Genomic DNA, 22,695 nt, shown 5'->3' on the forward strand with positions numbered 1-22,695 from the left:
CATCTCTTCTTGTGGTCTGGTTTTCTGATTCTCATAACTTCTTTGACATGTTTTCTAATTTAGAATCATGTTTTGTAATCTTTGACATAGGTTGTGGACAAATGCTCTAATGATTATTTATATATCAATTGGTTTGGTAATGATGTACTAGTGTTTTGAGTATACTTTGTATATTTGAATATATGGAACTAGGACACATTTCAAGTTCATAGTTTGTTTTGAAGCAAAAGATCATAAAAAGAAAAATCTCAATGCAAATCATGGATGGAGGCAATAGAAGGGTTTTTTTTTTTTTTTTTTTTTTTTTTTTTTTTGAGATATGACTAAAATTCATTCAGCAGCAAAGAAACAGTACAAAACCAGTCAACACAGCAAATTCAGAAGCAAGGAAAAACAAAAGGACTAGCCCTATAAAAAACAAAAGAGAAGAAAATTTCATAAGCAACAATTAAGAATAAATTTAAAATTTGTGTTATTACAATACTAAACTTGCCCAATTTGGCAAACTTGTTCTATTACAAAATTAAAATTTAATTGAAAAATTTTACGCTAATATTACAATTATCGTTAACAGTAGAAGAAAATTGACATTGGTACATATAGCTCCAAGTACATAAAATAACTATCAAATAGCTCCAAACACATTGGTATAGCTCCACTCAATAAACTTTATTACATAAAACAGCTCTAAGTATATCCTTATTTGCACTTCGGTACATATAGAGAGCGAATTGACATTACAAGTAGGAGAAAATTGACATTACAAGGAGGAATAAATTATATTTGAAACTAAAAATATTTTAATAACTATCAAATAAATGATACCAGCTGTGTCCCAAAGACTAAATTTGACAGCGGAGAAAGTAGAATGTTTTCTATATATATATATATATACAGAGATTAGGAAACTAGACATAGAAGAAAGTAGAAAAACGCGAGAGAGAACAACGAGAGACAACAGAGAAGCGACAATGGTGAAGAGGCGAGACAAGAGAAACCAAGCTAAGAAACGCAAAATCCATTTCTGCCACCACCATGCCTGCCATTTGAACTTGAAGAAGTCGAAGGTGATGAAGGCTCACAATCTTGCCAGACACAAGAACTCCACCAAGCATTGCAACACATGCATGCGGAACTGCTTTCAAACTCGCGAGCGAGCTGGAGATGCACGTCGCGCGGAGCGACACGTGAAAGAAGAACTCCGAAGCTTCTCGAAGGTGCAGAATCTGCGACATGTACTCCGAAGGCGACGAACTCGTGTGCCTTTTCTGCTGTGGATTAGTGGACGCACCGGATGAGTCCGACTCAGGCGACTCTAACCCCGACAGTTGGAGATTTCTTTTCACGTTCTTTCTTTTCTTTCTTCTTCTTGTTCTTCTTCTCAGGGTAATATGTCCTACCGTACTACTCCTACTGATGAGTTGCAATCTTTTTGTGATATGTATTGGTTAGGGTTAGTCCAAACTTTTCTCTAAAGTAGAGTAGAGCTATGTATTTGTGTTTTTTGATGTTGGTTTAACCTATATTTATTGTGCTCTACAGTACAGGCAAATGAGTTGGTTGTTTGAGAAAAAAAAAAAAAAAAAAAACGCTCAAATTTAAACCGATCTTTTTTACTTGAGAAATGTTACGTACGTAGGTTTAATATTTTTCCCAATACTTTTATAAAAGATACTATTATACTTTTATAAAAGATTCTAAATAATAGGTTATTATTTGCTATTATTAGTCGGCAAAAAAAATAAAAAAATTTAGTGGTGAGTTCAAATTAGAATGAGTAATAACTTAATAACTAAAATTTGCTATGAAAATATATATTGTGAATATAACACTTAAAAAAAAAAAAAAAAAAAAAAAAAAAAAAAGCAATACACAAAATATTTCATAACATTTTTCATGATTGCCTCCCTCTCACAACTAAATGACTAAAAGATGTTTTTATGTGGGTTTTATTGCTGATTTCACTCAATGTTTAATGGATACTCCTAAGTGAAGTTTTTGTATTGAATTATTATCATGTCCACTTTCTTTTTCTTTCATTCTTTTAAATGTAATTCTGACATTTTATTTATCATGGTAGATAAATATGAGGGACTGAGGGGGAGTCACTTGAGCTAGTTTGGTCATGTTCATTGAAAAGCAAGTAATGAATTGATAAGAAAGAGTAAGATATTAAGGAGAAAATAACATTAGTAGAAGTAATAATAAAAAAGGACATGTAATTAAAGAAGCAACAAAGAGCATAACTTAAAAAAAAATAAAAAAAGAATCGAGCATAACTTCAAATTGATAGAATAGAGAGAAAAAAATCCATTGGCTGACCCAATCTTATTTGTTAAGAATCCATAGTTAACCTTAAATTTTGAGACAAATGCTTTGTTGTTATTGTTGTTGCTAGTTTATTTATTAATTTTTTTGTTTAACTTCACTTGTAGATCATACCACAGTCCAAAGTCCATTCCCCATTCATATATTGTTTTTCCGAATCTTCCTTTTTCTCATTCCCTATGGTATGTTCTAAATTTCGAAAAGGAAATTGCTAAAATTGTACATTGTTAGTGAGATTTGTATTTCCTTTTGTGTTTAAATAGCCTTTGAACTCGTGTGTTTTTGTGATTAATGTGTGTTTCTTTGCATGATACATAATTGGAAGTTTGGAACCTTGATTAGGGGTCTTTGTATAAGAAATTTGGGCATCAAGTTTAATGATTCAACTCCAAACTCATGGATAAGCCCACAAAGAAAGATAGGAAAGTGAGAGTCTAGAACATGTGTTCTGCAACTGGTCTTTTGATGCTCAAGTTAGATTAATTTCTTTTAAGTACATCAATTGTTCACTCAAGAATGACTTAGCTTCTCCTTTTGGATTGGTTCCTTTCAAATTCGTGGGACCATAACCTCTCTGTTACTATCACTTTGTGTTATGGGAGGTGTTATAGTGATATGTAATCGATGGAGTACAATCCAGATGTGTTGTTGGCACTTCCCATATTCTCTATGCAGGAATTATTGGTTCATTACTCACATGACTACCGATATTTTGGAGCCTTCACATAAGCGAAAAATTCTTAGGTACTCTAGGAGCAAGGAGAAATAGTGTTTTTTTCTCTCACATTCATGTTGGACTCCATCATGAATTTAATGAGTGGACTCCACAAGGATTGTGAGCGGAGGGAGCACTATTCTTTGCACTTTGGGAGTACGTAAGAATTACTCCACACATAACCATTTTATTTAGAGAAATGCTATTTTCAAAACATTTTTACAACACTTTCATAACAAATCATAGGTGGCAAGTTGTTATTAGTTGTTATGAGTGGACAAAAAAATCATTTATGTTGTGAATTCAAATTAGAACCAAAAACAACTTATTATTTAGGATTTGTTATGAAAATGCTGTAGACATAGCACTTCTTTTTTATTTATCATTTGATTTGTCATGTGTGGGAATCTCATTTTTTTCACTCAAATATTATTTTTTTTTTTATAAGAATCCTACTTTACCCTAATCTAAATATGTGTACGTGGAGACACAATTGCCCCTTTCCAGCTTTTCAAAAGTCTCCTTAATAGAATGCCTATTTTAGAATTTTACCCAAAAATAAATTAACTTGGCCCCCTTAACATCTTGGGCCTTTTTAAAGCAAAAGAGGAAAAAAAAAAAAAGTCCAACTATAAAATTTAAACATTTGGCGTATGTAAGCTCAAACGTGTACCAAAAATTTATTAAACTCATCATATTCATTTAGTAAAAATCATTCCAAAAAAAAAAAAAAAACTCCTAAATTAGAGTTGGTCTGGCCACTTTAGAAAGTAAATAAAGTAAACATACCTCCTTTTCTATGTTTAATCTTCCAGTGGTTCTGTCTAGGAATTTTTTTTTTTTTTTTTTTTTTTTGAGAAACTGTCTAGGAACTATAATTAACTATTCATATTTTTTTTCATTCTCAACCTACCAAAAAAAAAAAAAAAAAAAAAAAAACCTTTTGCATAACAAGATGAATCTTACTTATTTAAAAAAAAATTGCATTTCTAAGTTATTTGCAAAGTTTGGTTACTCAAAGAATTGCTCCATCCCATGGATTATTTTTAGTTATTTACAACCATCAAAATAAAGTGCTTCAGATATTACAATAGTTCACACAGGGCAAAATGATTTTGCCTAGATTTGCTAAGTGCAGCACACTAAGAAGGCATTGCCATGGTGTTGACCAAATAAAGCTTCACTGTTTGAACACCAATGGAAAAACTAATGTATAAATGTGGACTGGGCTGGCCATATGGATCTAGGCTTGGTTTTTTTGTTACCGGGTATGGTTGTTTGAATGGGTTGGGCCTATTGGGTCTGATTAAGTTTTCAAAAAGTGAAAAATAAAGTTTTGTAAGTCCTTTAATAAAGATTCTCCAAAAGGAAATTCCAAAAACTCTCTTTCAAAATAAAAATTTTCAAAATAATTTTTTTAAAAAAAATCATAATTATACTAATAACTAGTCACTAACTTGTGTGATGCATGGGAAACTGATAAAAATAAAATCTAAATAATAGATGTTCAAGAATCAAGTTTAAATAACATGACTAATATTTGACCCTCTCTAATTTGACCCATATACTATGTAATATATTACCAACTAAAGTAATTTTTGCATATTTTAAGTCCAAAACATAGCACCTATCTACTTATTAAAAAAAGAAAAAAAGAAAAGACATAGCACTTATCTAGAACATGTTCAATTTAGCGTTCTTGCTCATATTCCATTTGGAAATTATAAGGATTTGATTTCACTGGATTTTCCTTTTCTTTTAATTAAGTTCAACTGATTTTCCAATAAATTCCTGCCCAAATTTATACTAATTCTACTCCTAGAATCCCTTATAGTCTTTGTCATCTAATCAACTATTTTCTTTTTTTATTTAATTTTTTTTTTGAAGATCAAATGACATGCACTGTGATTGTTGTTAGATTGATATAACATGAACACTATTTAATAACCATCTCTCAAAAATAAATAATATCAAACCTTGGAACACAAATAGGACATAAAACGAACACATACATGGAACAAAAACACACATAGATTGTTTACTCATGATCCGAGATTCCAAAAGCTCAAAAGTGTAAAATCCACCAAAATATACATCACAAGTTAATGCATAAAACCATGTGTAAGGCAATAATTAACGCTCATTGCTTTGTTTAGTTCTTAATAGATCATGCTAGCAAAAACTCCAAACTCTTATGAGTCTGAAATAAAAAGCAGCCAAAACACCACAAAGAGTCATGAAGTCTAGAAACACAACATGTTACCAAAATATATTATATATTACATCAGTACATTAAACTTGAATCTCTCTTTCTCTTTTTCTTTGTGCATTCTCTTATTCCCAGAGCTCCTTGTGCACTTTCAATCGATCCTTGCAGCATTAGCTATGCCAATAATATAACCCAAATCCTGTCAATAATTAAAGGACGTCCACGTGACAATCCATGAATTTGATGATGCCTGTGTTCTTTAGAACCCCTTTTAGTGTCAACCTTGTGGTTACGGTCCCAATCTTGAACTTTCTTGTCTCCATAATTGTTATGGAGTTAAAATATAAAATAAAAACAATTAAAGGGTCCGTTTCGTTAGGAGGATCGATAAGTGGGAGGATAGAAAATATTTTAGTTTCCCTTATTTGTGTTTGGTTGGAAGGGTAGAAAAGTGGAGGGATGGAAAATTTTTTTGTTTGATTGAAAATAAAGTTTGTATAAATTTACCATTATGTCACTATTAAATAAAACAAAAAGTAAGGACACTTCATTAAAGTAAAAAAAAAAAAAAAAAAAAAAAAAAAAAACACATTGGAGTTTGGAGGTGAAGTCTAACATGAGGGGTATTTTTGGAAACTCATCCCCTCCCAAATTTCTCCCCATTTTGGGGAGAAATCTTTTGGTGGGTTAAAGAGAAAACACTCAAGCACCCGCTTTCCACCATTTATTTTCCTTTTTCTCCACCAAACCAAACACACTCTAAAAACATTTTCCTTCCTATTTTCTCTCCGAAGTTTCCCATCATTCCTATTTCACCTCCAAACAAACACAACCTTAAGGTAGAGACAAAAGGTTTGATACAAAGAATCAAAGGTAGAAAATAGCCTCACAAATCAATGTCTACACAGGAACTTGAAAAACAGGGAGATATATTGGGGTTTGGCTGTTTGGGACTGAAGAAAAATAGCGTGCATCTGAATTCTAAAAGAGGGAGAGGAGTAGAGGCCGTGTAGGTATCAAGAAAGGGAGAGTAATTTTTATTTTTTTATATATAATATTTGAGTTTTTCATAAAATAAAACTTAAATACAAATTAAATAAAAATTAATGATATGGAAAATATGGAAATTTGTGGAGCTTGCAAAGCGACATGTCAAAATTTTAAAAGGTCAATAAAAAGTCAAAAGTTTCGGTTTTATATTATATATAGATAATAATAATAATAATTTTTAAAAAAATACTTAAACTATATATAAGGTTAGAACAAAGTTACACTTTGTGCAACTCCTAATTAATTTTATATCAATTATTAATTTAATATATACAAGAAATAATAGACTGGAAAAAAAAACCAACCACAACATTGTTGCCCTTTGAATCTAGATACACATACATCTTCGACCGTAGAAATCAAGGTATGGAGTGTGGATTTGTTACGTGATTAGCCCATTGCAAAGGAGGACTAAGAAGGCATTGAAGGACTGAATATGAACTAGGAGTTACACATCCTAATTAATTTTTTACAACAAACTGGAAAAAAAAAAAGTTTATTGTCACCAGCCAAGTAGAGTAGGGACTAGGGAAAGCATTCTTAATAAAAATAAAAATAATAATAAAAATAAAAATAAAATAAAAAGGGAAAGGAACTTCTCTCTACTTTTGCTAAGTGCTTTGATACATGGTAGGAAATGGATCATCTAGATTACTATAAAAGCTAATATGATTTAGACAAGAGTTCTTTAACAAACCAATAACCCAATCTTAAAAAAAAAAAAGATATAGAAAACATTTTTAAACAAGCGCTTTTTAGACTAGTCTTTAACCAGTAAAATCTATGGGCAACTAACTTTACCCATCAAAATAAGTTAGGTAATTCAGGCTCATTCCCCCTTGATGGGCTAAGTAGTTCTTGACCTATATGCAAGTGCTTAAGAGTTAAGGGTTCATATCAACTTACCAAAATTTTAAAAAATCTATTTTGAAAATGATATCAAATAGGTAATCTTTCTAAGACTAGGCCTCCATTCAGTGAACAGAAGTATTGGACAAAACTTGAAAATTGACATGTGATTATTTATGGATATGCGTTGTGTTTATATCTCATCAAGTGCTTTGAAGTACTAAATTCAAATCAAACTCACATTTCTAAATCAATTTTTTTTTTTAAAAAAAAAGGAATAATTTTTTATTTTTAGCATTTTTGTTTGTATGGTATTGTTTATCAATGCCAAATTTTCTGAAATTTAGAACATCTTATGTGAGAGATTTTTTGGAGTTTAATGTGCCTCTAATAGTAATAATATTATAAAATAATTCAATTCATTTCTTTCTATGTTACTCTTAAAAAATGGTATTTAATTTCATTCCATCAGTTTATTTTCCATTCATTTCCTTTGCTTAAATACATTTAATAAATTCCATTCCATTTTATTCATTTCTGTTCCTTTATATTCATTCCATTCCATTCTTTTATGAACTCCCAAATGAAGCCTTAATAATAAATTTTGCTTGAGAAAATTTAGATAATTTTAAATGGATTGGAGACACTTCTAAATGAGCTGAAAGTAGTTTTAATTGACCAAAAAGTGGTTTTTTTAAAAAAAATAAAAAGGACATAAAATTAGAGCTTTTTTTTTTCTTTTCTTTTCTTAAAAGAATCAATATAGATATTTTATTACTCAAACCATGGCTAATCAGAAGCCATAATATGCTCTACTAGAGTAGGTAGCAACCCATGTTTTCATCCCCTCTATAAATCTTTAGCTAGTCATGCTAGTGCATGTGCCATACTATTTCTTCTTCTTTTAATGTGTACCAAGCTGGATCTGTCTAGAACCTTAAAGCTAACTTGTGCATCTTCTATTAGTGTTTTAAACGAGCCAAATTAAGCCAAATATTTAAAGTTCAAATTTGTTCATTATTTAATTTTATTTTGAACATGAGCCAAGCTAGAACTTTGTCACCAAATAAGATTATATATTCAAGTTTGGTTCACTTGCTTATTAAACAAACTCGAGCTTGTTCACAACTTGTTTAATTAACTTATTATTTTTCAATATATAGTAAAACCGTGACTAATAATTGTTTAATCATTCACAAATTTATAAATTTTTAGTCAAGGGTGGCCCAACATAATTTAGGGCCTAAGGCAAAAATTTTATGCAGGGCCTTTAATATGTAAACATTAATTAAACAAAATTATTTAATATTAATCAAATCAAGGTTAATTTGATACATTATATTCAAAATTCAATGAATAATACCAACTAAACTAATGTTAACTTTATATAAAGAATTGAATATCATAGTTAAATCATAAATATTAATAAAAAGAAATATAAATATATTACGATTAAAAAATATAATTTATTTTGGATATATGAGGAGACATAGTTACGTAAAGTTGTGATCTAATTTTTAATTTTATATATTGTTTTTAAGAGAGGGAGATATATATTATTTGGTGTGTGGCTTTGAAGGATATTAGTTTACTAAAATTAAAGTCTCAAACTATCATGGGAGATTAATCTATAATTGATGATTTAACACATTTGCAATATTTTTTGAAACATTTTAGGGTTCTATCGGTCTCGTACTTTAAGAGTCTTAATAAAAATGAAAAGGAAAAATACGCTAAAAGCACTATAAAAACAAGTTTCAAAACATTTGTAGTATCCTTAACATCACTAATAAAAAAAAAAGTACAATTTTTAAAAATATATATATATATATATATATATATATTAATAAAAATTTAACCTTGTAATCATGGGAAGTGGGGCCTTTTCTCTGAGGAGAATTTTTTTTTTGGTGAGGCATAGACTTAGTCCTTGGGCCGGTCCTGTTTTTAATACAAATAGATTATTTATATTGCCAATGAATTACATATAATAATTCGATATCATGGTTGGTGGCATTACTATTATCCGGCTTGTCAAGGCCACCATTTTTCCTTTTTTTTTTTTTTTTTTTCATTATCTCGGATAATTATTCCAAGACCTGCCCCATCAGTTCCACGAAAGTGGACCCATTAAATTGAAGCATTTGAATATTTGTTTTAGATGCCACTTTACACAAAAGTATATTGGAATCATTTGAAAATTCGTACCGACATTAAATTTGAGTTCCTTTGGCTGGATTTCAAAAGTCATAAGCAGAGCGTTGGATTCCAAATGAAATGGAAGCAAAAGTCATGAGCAGAGCCCCACCCAATGAATAATGCAAAACCAATTATGCAGTCAATCTTGGCATGCTTCGTTTTGTATCTTTCACACTTTGTATCATTTCAAAAGTATAGTGGAATCATTTGAAAATTCCTACTGACATTAAATTTGAGTTCCTTTCGCTGGATTTCAAAAGTCATGAGCAGAGCGTTGGATTCCATATGAAATGGAAGCAAAAGTCATGAGCAGAGCCCCACCCAATGAATTAAGCAAAACCAATTATGCAGTCAATCTTGGCATGCTTCGTTTTGTATCTTTCACACTTTGTATCATTTCTTCCTACTATTTGTGAGCTTTAATAAAGCAGTCAAGCTTTCATTTCTGTTAACTTTTTTAACCTGACCTTTGAAACCACGTGAAGTAAAATTGATTTAGATCGTGCAACTCTTAGGGGTTGTTTAGTTTAGATTTAAAAAAAATGGTAGATTTTGTTTTCATTTTTAGTTTTTAGCGAGATTCAGCACTAAAAAAAAAAAACTAGTTCATTTGGTAGCATTATTAGTTTATTTTTATATTATTATTACGCGTCTAATTTATTGTTAGACGCTACTGGATATTATCAATTGTGTGTCCCAATCAAGCAGAAGCATCTGGGGGTTTAGTTTTCTAATTTGTAATGGACTTGGGTGCATTGTGCTAATGTTTATTTAATTTTTATATTGGAGTTTATTTAGTTCTTGTTTAGTCTCTAAGAAATTCAATAAGACAACCTAAAATCTTATCATTTCGATCTGCATTTTCTTGGCAATCAAACATGTCCTGAATTTGGCCCTTGGACTTTTACTTTTTTAGTAAAAGGGTTCTTTTTTAGTCTCACTAATTTAATATTTCAGCAAAAATTTATCTAAACTCAACTAAAACAAGCGTGTATCAGTTTTACTTAATTAACTAAAGTTTTTAAAGATGGTAGATTCATCTTTACATATAATGAGCCTTTATCCTTACTACATTAAATTTCAATGTTGATAAAGTATTGAGCTTGATATATGTATATGAATATAATAAATAACTAAACTAGCAAAAATAAAGTTTTTTTTATTAGTTTAGCTAAATATTTAAGTAGACTATAATGTGAATGCTCTTATTTATATGATTTCTTTCTATCAATAAAGCCGTGGAGCTTGGCACTCTTCATTCTTTGTGTAACTTTATGCTTAATATCATCTTTGCAACCGCGAAGAATACACAGCCAGACCACCATTTGAGAAAGCAAAAGAAGAAATCAAAACAATAAGAAACACTTAACAAGAGTTCTTGAACTTTCACATAACAACTAATTGCATACTTCTTGTTCACTATCTAGCTAATGGCAATAATTGAGGTATGAAACTTTATATTGCTAGCTTTTGAAATTATCTGGAGCATGCTTAGGACAGTGAAAGGTATATGATGCTAGAATATTTTAGAATATTTTGCAAAAAAATAAATTTTAGAAATCGACCTACTTTTGTTAGGCTATTATTTCATTGGATGTATTGGGATCCAAATAGACCTACTTTGCTCTTTGATTTTGTTGAGAACTTGGCCATGTAATTCGTCTAAATAAAATTTGGCTGTATAAGTCATCCAGCCAAATCCATATATTCTTTCTTTGGATTTTTATGATAAAATGTCATTATTATATAAAAATAAAAATAATAAAAAATTTGACATGGCCGCATTTTTCATTTCCCTTTAACTTTGGAAAAACCTTACCGGCATAATATTTGGTAGATTATAAGTTTTGTTCACTTCATAAATTTTCAATTTTTTTTTTCAATAATTTGATAGTTATATTGAGAAGGTGAAATTTGAACCTCTTATGAAAAGTTTAAATGAATTGTAGGGCTTAAATGGATTGAAAACACTTTTAAATGAGATTAAAGTAGTTTCAATTAACAAAAAAGTGGTTTAATTTTTTTTTTTTTTAAAAGACATAAAATTAGATTAGTTTTTTATTATTTTAAAAGAACCAATGAAGATATATTATTACTCAAACCATGGCTAAATCAAGACGCCATAATACACTCTACTAGAGTAGTTAATGAAGCATTCCATGTTTTCATCCCCTCTATAAATCTTTAGCTAATCTTACCAGTACATCTATACATATGCCATGCTATTTTCTCTTCTTTTAATGTATATTGTAGGATCGCAATTCGGAGCCCAAGCCCAAGAGGTATGGGGTCTTGGTCCAAGGAGCCCAGAAACAATGAATTTGTAGAGAGTGGGCAGTAGAAATAGGTCTTAGCGAATTGGATAACGATTAGTATTGGACTATACAACGACTGAACTCAAATAATACATGTTAACGCCTCTAGATTTTCAATCCGAGGAGGGTAAATGAATATATATTGATCTCTGTTTGAATATTATGGCTGTTTATACTGCTATCATATTCTCTTTCTTTTTTCTCCCCCCTCCTCATGGGGACTCCCCATCTTATATAGTCTTCTTGAAACCATCATGGTCCTACACTTATCGATCATCTAGATCCTTACTTGAGTGCTTGTCCCATCGGACACTCCCTTTCAGCCTTCTGTAAGTTGTGGTAGTCAAGGTAGCACTGTTCACAGGTCCTCTCCACATTAATGCGGCCAGAAAAGTGGCTACAACGCATTTAATGCGGTAGCAACAGCCTCTCCTTGGATATTTTGCGTTTCCTTCTTTTCTACGGGTCTGTGGGGCGCATCCCTACTGCTAATGCCTATTGGAGGGGTCCTTCAAGTAGCCAGAGTGCATGTTTGAGCTATATTCATCACGTCCGAGGAGGCATTCCTCCTCGGACCACCCTCCAAATGCCCCTTGGCTACGAGAGCTAAGTTGGAAATTCCTTTAGCAACCATTTCCTCTCCTTGGACATTGCTAATCATTCCGGGTGGGGCCTAAGACACATTACATAATTTGGAGTCTTTGCCCCTACAATAGCCCCTTAAAATTCCGGTTTTTCCCTTTTATCCAAGGAGAAGAAAGCGGAATTTTGATATTTAATGGATTAGTCACTCCAATTCTTTGATTCACACGTGTGGGAGCACCGTCTCACGCGCCTCATTACTGCTACTGACGTTTCGTAGCCCACAAGGCACCGTTAATTGCATCAGGTGGCTCTATGTCCCCTCGTATCCAACGATGGGGCGCTAAATCAACGGTAGACATTCTTCTAAAATTTCGAGCGGGAGTAGTCCCGCTTATTTTCCCTCACTATATAAGGCTCCTGAGGGAAATTACTTTCCCCTTTTTTTAGAAAAGACATTCAAGCGTTCCAAAGCAGTTCAGTGTCTTCTCTCACAAAACACTCCAAGTCCCTAAGTTCCATAATTGTTCCTGTAAGGATTCCCTGCAGATCTTTTGAAAGTTTGAGAGATTTAGCATTCGTACTCCCGTAAGTTTTCATTTCCCCATATTCCCTTGCCCCTCCCCCTCCCCCTTTTTGTTCTCCTCGACCTTCTTTCATTTCTAAACCTTTCTCCGTGCCCTTTAGGGTTATCTGGATGGGTAAGTTTAAGAACCTAGTAGATTCTCCGGCCTGTATGGAGGGTTTTAAGGCCAGGTACCATATCCTGCAAGGAGTGGGTTTAGAGTATTTCCTTTCAGACAAAATCCTAACCAAGTGAGAAATAGGTAGGTCGTCATTCCTATGATCGCTTTCATAGAAGGAGGGATGACGATTCCTATGGGTAGGATAACTAGAGATTACTTGCATGGCCATAGGCTGGCCTCCCACCAGTGCGCCGCTAATATGTTCCAAATTCTAGGGTGCGTAGATGCTCTAAACGACCAGATGAACCTCGACCTCTCATGGCACGATGTTGTTCACTTGTACGAGTGCCACTGCCTTTCCGAGACGTATTACCTGAAATCTAGGTCCGACAAGGTGAGACTGATATCTTGCCTTCCCAAGTCCAACAAAGGTTTGAAGGATGATTATCTGGTCGTCTCCGGGGAATGGTACGACGGTCTTCGCTGCCCAATTAAGGCAGGAACACCAGGTGGGACACTTTAAGATCAGGTCCCTCGGCGGGGATCTTAGTCTTTTGAGCCTTCCTCTTACTTGTTTTGGTCTTAGTTTTGGTCACTTGTTTTCTCGGACTAACGTAACCTTTCCTTTGGATATTTTGCAGACAAAGTACACACCACCCCGAGGATCAGCCTGGTCAATGTCCAAACTCTTAACTACCTTTTAAGGTCTGAGATCTTTGTGAGCGAGGATGGGCAGTTGTGGGCCGCTCACCTCATTTTTTATTACGAGCCTCTATCCCGTGCATTCGTGGACGTGGGCCAAGCGATAAGGGCTAGGAGTCCCCGATTAGCTCGTATTGACGTTTCTAAACTGGGATTCTTAGCTCGAAGAGACTTGCCACCAGTCCAGCTGCTCGCTCATCGCGTTCCCCAGGAGGTAGCCGTTCCAAGGGAGGGAATTGACTCTACGCACTCATCCTTCGAAGCTGAAATCGATCACTTTCGCTTCAACAAAAAGGGTGAGGTGTCAATAAGGCCCGTAGAGCTTTCAGACTCTGGCTCAAATCTTGATCGCTTCTCAGCGGCTCACTCCCCGAAAATAATAGTTGCTCGGATCGAGACAAGCCAAGAAATTGAAGAGGAAGGCATGGATCTAAAGCCGAGATCTAGTCTGAGGGGCTTTATGTCCAACAGGAACAAAGGGCAATCTTCCAAGGATACTCCTAAGGAGCAAGTTCCTACCAGTCTTCCTCCTCCACCTCCTCCTCCCATTGACCTTGGACTACAACCCATTCCAAACTTGAGGAGAAAAAGGCTAGTCGATGAACTGGAGAAGGGTGAGGTTAGGCCTTAAAAGGCCAAACAACAGAAGAAAGGCAAGGAGCCTAAGGATAAAAGGACAAAGTCCATAGACAGTCGAGATGAGGCTGCACTCAGGAGGGGACAGCGCACCTGGTCTCCTCGGCTCGAATTGGACAGCGCTCCCATCCCTTGGGACGCGACCCTTTGGGAGTCCTAGCGGGGCAGGCGTCCTATCTTACCAAGGCTCTACAGCAGCCCTTCCTCTTGTCTCGTGACATGGACGGGCTCAGGACTATGAGGCAATCGGACCTCTTTATGTCGTTGAAGAGGGATCTCGCCATGGTAAAACGAAAACTCTCCATTGTTCAGATTCCTGATGTTCGTTTATTTGTCATCTATGTTTTGATGATTCTTCTGTTACCTTCATACAGGTTACCCAGCAAATCTACGTGGCCGAGGAGTAGGTGAAGAACTCCCGAGAGGAAGTGAACGCTAAGGTTCAGTCCCGCCTTGTAGTTGAGAAAGTTGTCGGAGCCTTTAGGGTGGAGAAAGAGAGCCTAAATGAGAAAGTCAAAGAGGCCATTAAGGCTCGGGACAGCACTAAAGCGGGCCTTAAGACCACGACAAGGTAGGCTAAGGACATGCGCTAGCAGCTACACTTAACGAAGATAAATTTGGCCACCAAGAAACAAGCAGTCCTAGACCTCAAGACGCAGTTGTAGTAAGCTAAGGAGGTAGCTCAGGTGGCTAGGGAGGCAGCTCAGGTGGCGATGGCAGCCTCTTACGAGCGTAGGGTGAAGGATACCGAGGCCAGGCTGACCGAAGAGGTGGTCATGGTTTACAGGGACTACTGCACCGAGTCCTGGGGAGTAGCAATGGACCGGGCGGGAGTTCCTGCAGACTCCGAGCTCAGGAGGATCGAGAGTATCTTCTTCCCAGAGGATATTCGAGAGATTCCTGATTCGGATCCTCCTGAGAATCTCCTTTCTGCTCAGGCCGCCGCTCTTGACCCCATCGTTCCTGAGTGGAAAGGAGTGGACGAGGAGGCTCAGCCACCAACAAAGGACAAGTCATTCAAGGACACCCTCATGATCAGATATGTTGTCTCGCGGGCCAAGGATGCAGAATCTAAATCCAAAGTTGGAGATGATCGTCCCGAGACCGATGACCCAACGAAAAGTCCAAACAAAGACAAAGCTTAGAACTTTAGGTGTAGGGTTTTCTTTTGTTGTTGTTTCGTTCTGTTTTTCATTTCCTTGGCTTTTGCCAATGCTTGTAAGATAACTTCTCTTCAAGTTTAATGAATGATATAATTTCATTTTCTTTGGTCTTTATTTTTACTGTTTTAACTTTATTGTCACCATGAATGAGTCCAGATTGTGCTGCTAGATTTCTAATTGTAATTCATTATTCATAGTTGTATGAACAAGAGAAAAAGATTCTTCACTTGTGTCTTGCGTTCTGCCTAAGTAATTAATTTCCCCTGAGCCTGTGGTCCAAGAAACCATGCAGGACTTAGGTTCTGTTTAATACTTCGGTAAATGTACGAAGTGATTAATTTCCCCTTAGCCTGTGGTCTGAGGAGCCACGTAGGACTTAGGTTCTGTTTAATACTTAGGTAAAAGTACGAAGTGATTAATTTCCCCTGAGCCTGTGGTCCGAGGAGCCACGTAGGACTTAGGTTCTGTTTAATACTTGGGTAAAACTACGAAGTGATTAATTTCTCTTTAGCCTGTGGTCCGAGGAGCCAGGTAGGACATAGGTTTTGTTTAATACTTGGGTAAAAGTACGAAGTGATTAATTTCCCCTTAGCCTGTGATCCGAGGAGCTATGCAGGACTTAGGTTTTGTTTAATACTTGGGTAAGTACGAAGTGATTAATTTTCTCTGAGTCTGTGGTCTAAGGAGCCACGCGGGACTTAGTTTTTGTTTAATACTTGGGTAAAAGTACGAAGTGATTAATTTCCCCTTAGCCTGTGGTCCGAGGAGCCAGGCAAGACTTAGGTTCTGTTTAATACTTGGGTAAAAGTACGAGGTGATTAATTTCTCCTGAGCCTGTGGTCGGAGGAGCCACGCAGGACTTAGGTTCTGTTTAATACTTGGGTAAAAGTACGAAGTGATTAATTTCCCCTTAACCTGCGGTCCGAGGAGTCATGCGGGACTTAGGTTCTGTTTAATACTTGGTAAAAGCACGAAGTGATTAATTTCTCCTTAGCTTGTGGTTCAAGGAGCCAGACAGGACCTAGGTTCTGTTTAATACTTGGGTAAAAGTATGAAGTGATTAATTTCCCCTTAACCTATGATCCGAAGAGCCATGCAGAACTTAGGCTCTATTTAATACTTGGATAAAAGTATGAAGTGATTAATTTCCCCTAAGCCTGTGGTCCGAGGAGCCACGCAAGACTTAGGTTCTGTTTAATACTTAGGTAAAAGTAGGAAGTGATTAATTTTCCCTTAGCTTGTGGTCCGAGGAGCCAGGCAAGACTTAGGTTCTGTTTAATACTTGGGTAAAAGTACGAGGTGATTAATTTCCCCTGAACCTGTGGTCCGAGGAGCCACGTAGGATTTAGATTTTGTTTAATACTTGGATTGATTAAATGAGAAATAAGAAGCACGAAGGCTTTTCACAATAGAAGGATTTATCAAGAATGGAAACTTTCATTAATAATAGTATCTTTTCAGGTTGTTTACATTCCAAGGGCGTGGTACTTCATGCTCATCCAAATCTTCTAAAAAGTATGCCCCTATGCCGGCCATTGAAGTGATACGATATGGTCCTTCCCAATTTGGCCCGAGCTTTCCCCATATAGGGCTTTTTGCAGTGCCCAGAACTTTCTTTAATACTAGGTCCCTAGGTGCTAGTGGCCTTAGCTTTACCTTGGCATCATAACCTTGCTTAAGCTTGTATTGGTAGTAGGCGAGTTGGACCATTGCCCTTTCCCTTCTTTTCTCGATAAGGTCCAAACTCTTCTCCAACAGCTCATTGTTGCCACTGGGACAAAATAAGCTGGTTTTCAGTATCGAAAAGTTTGTTTCTAGCGGAATGATAGCCTCGGCCCCATAGGTCATCGAAAAGGGGGTTCCCTTATTGATCTGTAGGGTGTCGTTCGATACGTCCATAGGACATGTGGTAGCTCTTCCACCCATCTTCCTTTCACGTCGTCTAGCCTTTTCTTCAGCCCATTTACTATGACCTTGTTAACGGCTTCAACCTGCCCGTTCCCCTGGGGGTAGGCCGGGGTGGAGTATCTATTCGCAATTCCTAATTCGCCACAGTACCTTCTGAAAGCCTTACTATCGAACTGAAGACCATTGTCCAAAATTAAGGTATGAGGAACTCCGAACCTGGTGACAATGTTTCTCCAGACGAACTTCTTGGCATTCACGTCTCTAATATTTGCTAGAGGTTCGGCTTCGACCCATTTAGTGAAGTAATCAGTGCCGGTAAATAAATATCTCTTGTTCCCTGCTGCTTTAGGAAATGGTCCTACGATATCCAAGCCCCACTGAGCAAACGGCCAAGGGCTGGAGAGTGGATTGAGGATCCCCCCTAGTTGATGTATATTTGGCTCAAACCTCTGGCATTGGTCGCATTTCTTCACGTATCTGTGCGCCTCTTTCTGCATGTTTGGCCACCGGTAGCCTTGGATTATAGCCCTATGGGACAAGGACCTGCCTCCTGTATGGCTTCCGTAAATTCCTTCATGCAATTCCTCTAGGATAAGTTCCATGGCCTCAGGGTGCACGTAGAGTAGGTATGGTCCTGAAAATGAACGTTTATATAGTTTCAAGTCCTCGGATAACCAGAACCGAGAAGCTTTTCTTCTAATCTTGTCGGCTTTGCACTTCTCTTTGGGTAAGGTGTCCTCTTTTAGAAACAGTACCAAAGGGTCCATCCAGCTAGACCCCACTCTGACGTTGTGGACATGGATCACTTCTATCTTCATTACCGAGGGCCTTTGTAAATCTTCCACAAGTATGACCCGAGGTAAACATTGAGCCGAGGAGGTGGCTAGCGTGGCCAGGGAATTGGCGTGTGTGTTTCCGCTCCTGGATATGTGCAGTAGGCTAAAAGAATCGAAATGTGACCATAGACGTTTAGCTTGGTCTAAGTACTCTTGCATTCTTTCATCTCTTACCTCCAATTCCCCATTTACTTGACCCACAATAAGTCTTGAGCCCGAGAACATGTTTACAGATTTCCCACCCAATTTTTGGACCATGGACATTCCTTCCAGTAGGGTTTCATATTCCGCTTCATTATTCGTGGCCGAAAAGCCTAGTCTTAGCGACTTTTCAATGGTAATCCCCTTGGGGGAAAGCAGAACCAGTCCCTCCCCAGAGCCCCTTTGATTTGCGGCGCCATCGACGTATACTTTCCAACAGGTGGGCCTTTGTAGAGAGATCACGCTAATCGATTTTTCATCCATGCTTCGCATTCCTTCTTCTTCTTCTAGTAAGGGTTCAGCAAATTCAGCCACCAGATCCGTAAGGACTTGGCCTTTAATGGCGGTGCGAGAAATGTACTTAATGTCAAAAACGCCCAGAATCGTCCCCCATTTAGCAATTCTCCCTGTGTAATCAGCGCTCTGGAGTATGAACCTGAGCGAGAGTTGGGTTAGAATAATAACTGTGTGTGCTTGGAAATAATGGGGGAGCTTTTGTGTAGCTTGAACCACTGCGAGGATGGCCTTTTCTAGGGAAAGGTAGCGAATCTTAGCCTCGTGCAATGAATTGCTTGCGTAATAGATTGGTCATTGTACGCCATTGTCCATTCATATCAACACTAAGCTTACTACGTGATGAGCCACGAAAATGTAAGCAAACAAAACTTCATCGGCCTCAAGGCTAGACATGATTGGTGGCCAAGACAAGTACTCTTTAAGTTGTTGGAAGGCCGAGGCGTATTCTTCAGTCCATTCGAATCCTTTCCATTTATTCAACAAGAGAAAAAAAGGTCTACACCTATCCGCCAAACGAGAAATAAAATGGTTCAAAGCGGCAATCATGCCAGTAGGCTTTTGGACCTCCGTGGGATTCTAAGGCTGTTGCATGCTATGGATAGCTCTGATTTGATCGAGGCTAACTTCGATACGTCTGTGGGTCACCATATAGCCTAAGAACTTTCCTGAGCCCATTTCGAATGAACACTTAGACACGTTGAGACGCAGCTTGTGTCTTCTTAGGATTTCAAAGATGTCGCCGAGGTCTCTCATATGTTCGGACACCAATTTGCTCTTTACCACCATGTCATTTATGTAGACTTCAATATTCTTACCCATCTGCGACTCAAACATTCTGGTCATCATTCTCTGGTAGGTGGAATTGGCGTTCTTTAAACCAAAAGGCATCACCTTATAGTGGTAGTTTCCGATGGGGGTGACAAAAGCTGTCTTTTCTTGGTCGTCTACAGCCAGGGGTATCTAATGGTACCCTTGAAAGGCGTCTAAGAAGCTCATTCGAGGATGTCCTGCGATTGCGTCTACCAATCGATCTATTTGAGGCATAGGGAAGGGATCTTTTGGGCAGGCCTTATTCAGGTCCATGAAGTCTACACAGACGCGCCATTTTCTGCTTTTCTTCTTCACCATCACAGTATTGGCCAACCACTCAGGGTAAAAAACTTCTTTGATAGCCCCTGCTTTCTTAAGTTTCATCATCTCCTCCTTAACCGCGTTAGCATGCTCTTTTGATGGACGCCGAGGGGATTGCTTCTTGGGCGTAATGGATGGATTAACATCAAGGTGGTGGCATATGAAGTTCGAATCAACCCCCGAGGCCTTATAAGCGTCTCATGCAAACACGTCCACATTTTTCCTGAGAAAATCAATTAGTTTTCCTTTCTCTTGGGGAGGTAGTTCCAAATCGACTTGAAAGAACCTTTCTGGATCAATGCCCACAGGAACCTTTTCCAGATCTTCACAATTTGCCTCCTTGGCTAATCCCCCACCAGGCATTGCCGAGGCTGTTGATTGCTATAAGTCGCTCTCAATAAAGGTTGAGGGCTCGGCACTAGGTCGTCGTGAGATGGCGGACACCACACACTGTCTGGCCATGGTCTGATCCCCTATAACTTCTATAACCCGACCCTCCGACGGGTACTTCACCTTCTGGTGCAAGATAGAAGAAACAGCCCCTAGGGCATAAAGCCAAGGCCTAGCTACAATGGTTGTGTAGGATGAATATGAGTCCACCACTATGAAGTCCACCTCCATTATGTCCAAGCCTCTTTGTATGGGCAGTCTGATCCGGCCTCTTGGAGTAACGGTCTTCCCTTCGAAACTTACCAGAGAGGAGTCGTATGCCGTTAAATTTTCGGGTTTTAGATTCAGCCCCTTGTATAGGTCGGGGTACATTACTTCCACAGCGCTGGCCTGATCGACTAACACTTTCTTCACATCATATCCCCCAATCCTGAGCGTGACGACTAGAACATCATCGTGGGGTTGGATGGTTCCGACCTTATCTTCATCCGAGAAGCCCAACATGGGTGAGGCCATCCTCTTGGCTTTCTTAGACTCTCGGTCGTCACTTTCAGCGGGAGGCCAAGCTACAAACATTACTCTGGAAGGATGAGAGTCGGTCCTTCCTGGGGCGGCGAGAATGACATTTATCATGCCTATAGGCAGTCTCAAGGTATCCCTCTGTGTCTTAACATTCGTCTGTCCTTGTCGGCCATTGGAGTGGTGTAGGAGATGACCCAATTTTCCCTTTCGGACCAACTGATCCAAGTGGTTCTTCAGGTTTCTACAGTCTTTGATGGCATACCCCGGTTCTTGGTGGTACTGAATGTATAAATTCTGGTTGCGCTTTGTAGGGTCTCCTGCCATCCTATTTGGCCATTTGAAAAACGGCTCATTCCTGATTTTTTCCAAAACCTGATGTATCAGATCTCGAAACACGGCGTGGACTGCATATGCACTGGCAGATCCGGGTTGCTTTGTGTAATCTCTCCTCGGTCGGTTATTGCTGCTAAATTGGTCCGACTTGAAGTCCCTCCTCTCCTGAAGGACAACCTTCGCTTTACCCTTACCCAACTATTGGTCCTCTTCGACCCTCTTGTACTTGTCGATTTGGTCCACGAGCTGGCACAGGCTGGTGACCGGTTTCCCAGTCAAGGATTTTCTAAAACCGTGCTTGGTTGGCAGGCATCTCTTGAAGGTATTGATGGTGACGTCATTATAATTGCCCTCTATCTCATTGTACATCTCCTAATACCTATCCGAGTAGGCCTTTAGGGTCTCCCCTTGTCACATGGATAAAGACAGAAAGGAATCCAAAAGTCGAGGAACCCTGCTGCTCGTGATGAAGTGAGAGCCAAAGGCCTGGGTTAGCTGCTTAAAGGAATTTATGGAGTTCGACCTGAGGCCGTCAAACCATCTCATCGCCATTGGTCCTAGACTAGATGGAAATACTTTGCACATCAAAGCTTCGTCTTTGGAATAGACGGCCATCCTCTGGTTGAACTGACTTATGTGCTTTACGGGGTCCGTCCGACCGTTATATATGGTGAAAGTAGGTTGATGGAATCGCCAAGGAAGTTCAGCCCCCTCTATCTTACGTGTGAAGGGTGACTGGGAGATTCGATCCAAGGCTTTGCTCGTCGTTTACCAGGCCCTTATAGGACGGACTTCTGTGATTGCGTTTGTGATGTTACTCTTCTTCATAGAATAAGGTTTCACTTGGTGGAGTTCTCGACCTTCGCATGTATTCGTTGTCCTTTTCATCACTGGTGTCCGGGCTGGAGTGGGGATGCCTCCATTGCGCTCGATGCAACTTCCTCTTCAAGTCGTCAATCTCCTACTGTAGAGCTCTGTTATCGTCCTGCTTTTGGGATACATGACCTTTCCCCCTCGAACGGCTTCTGCTTGTATGGGTGGTATGTACACTACCTTCTCATCGCTTGTCTTGATCTCTTTCCCGTTCGAGGTTAAGAAAGTTGTCATGTCGTTGGGAGTCTGCAGGCTCTATTCTATGTGGACCTGATCCCACCATATTTAACCGTTGCACTTGCTGAGGCACAAGCTCTTCCCATAGACGGCGCCAATTGTAGGGTCGTAATTCGAAGCCCATGCCCAAGAGGTATGGAGTCTTGGTCTAAGGAGCCCAAAAACAATAAATTTGTAGAGAGTGGGCTGTAGAACTAGGTCTTAGCGAATTGGATAACGGTTAGTATTGGACTATACAACGATTGAACTCAAATAATACATGTTAACATCCATAGATTTTCAGTCCGAGGAGGGTGAATGAATATATATTGATCTTTGTTTGAATATTATGGTCGTTTATACTGCTATCATATTCTCTTTCTTTTTTCTCCCCCCCTTCTCATAGGGACTCCCCATCTTATATGGTCTTCTTGAAGCCATCGTGATCCTACACTTGTCGATCATCTAGATCTTTACTTGAGTGCTTGTCCCATCGGACACCCCTTTTCAACTTTCTGTGAGTTGTGGTGGCCAAGGTAGCACTGTTCACAGGT

At 37.9% G+C, this 22,695-nt stretch overlaps 2 protein-coding genes across 2 annotated transcripts; both read right to left on the minus strand.

Moving 5' to 3' along the window:
- Nucleotides 1-17,278: 17,278 nt before the first annotated feature.
- On the minus strand, nt 17,279-20,170 carry LOC126722674 (uncharacterized). The gene is made up of 2 exons (XM_050425831.1): nt 20,094-20,170; nt 17,279-18,815 (listed from the first exon to the last, which is right to left on the minus strand). The coding sequence occupies exons 1-2, from the start codon at nt 20,168-20,170 to the stop codon at nt 17,279-17,281; spliced, it is 1,614 nt and encodes a 537-aa protein (XP_050281788.1).
- An 18-nt stretch (nt 20,171-20,188) lies between these two features.
- Nucleotides 20,189-21,043, minus strand: LOC126722675 (uncharacterized). The gene has a single exon (XM_050425832.1). It carries the CDS (start codon nt 21,041-21,043, stop codon nt 20,189-20,191), a length of 855 nt encoding a protein of 284 aa, XP_050281789.1.
- Nucleotides 21,044-22,695: the final 1,652 nt, after the last annotated feature.

This window comes from Quercus robur, chromosome 4, assembly GCF_932294415.1.
Source record: "Quercus robur chromosome 4, dhQueRobu3.1, whole genome shotgun sequence".
Classification (NCBI taxonomy): domain Eukaryota; kingdom Viridiplantae; phylum Streptophyta; class Magnoliopsida; order Fagales; family Fagaceae; genus Quercus; species Quercus robur.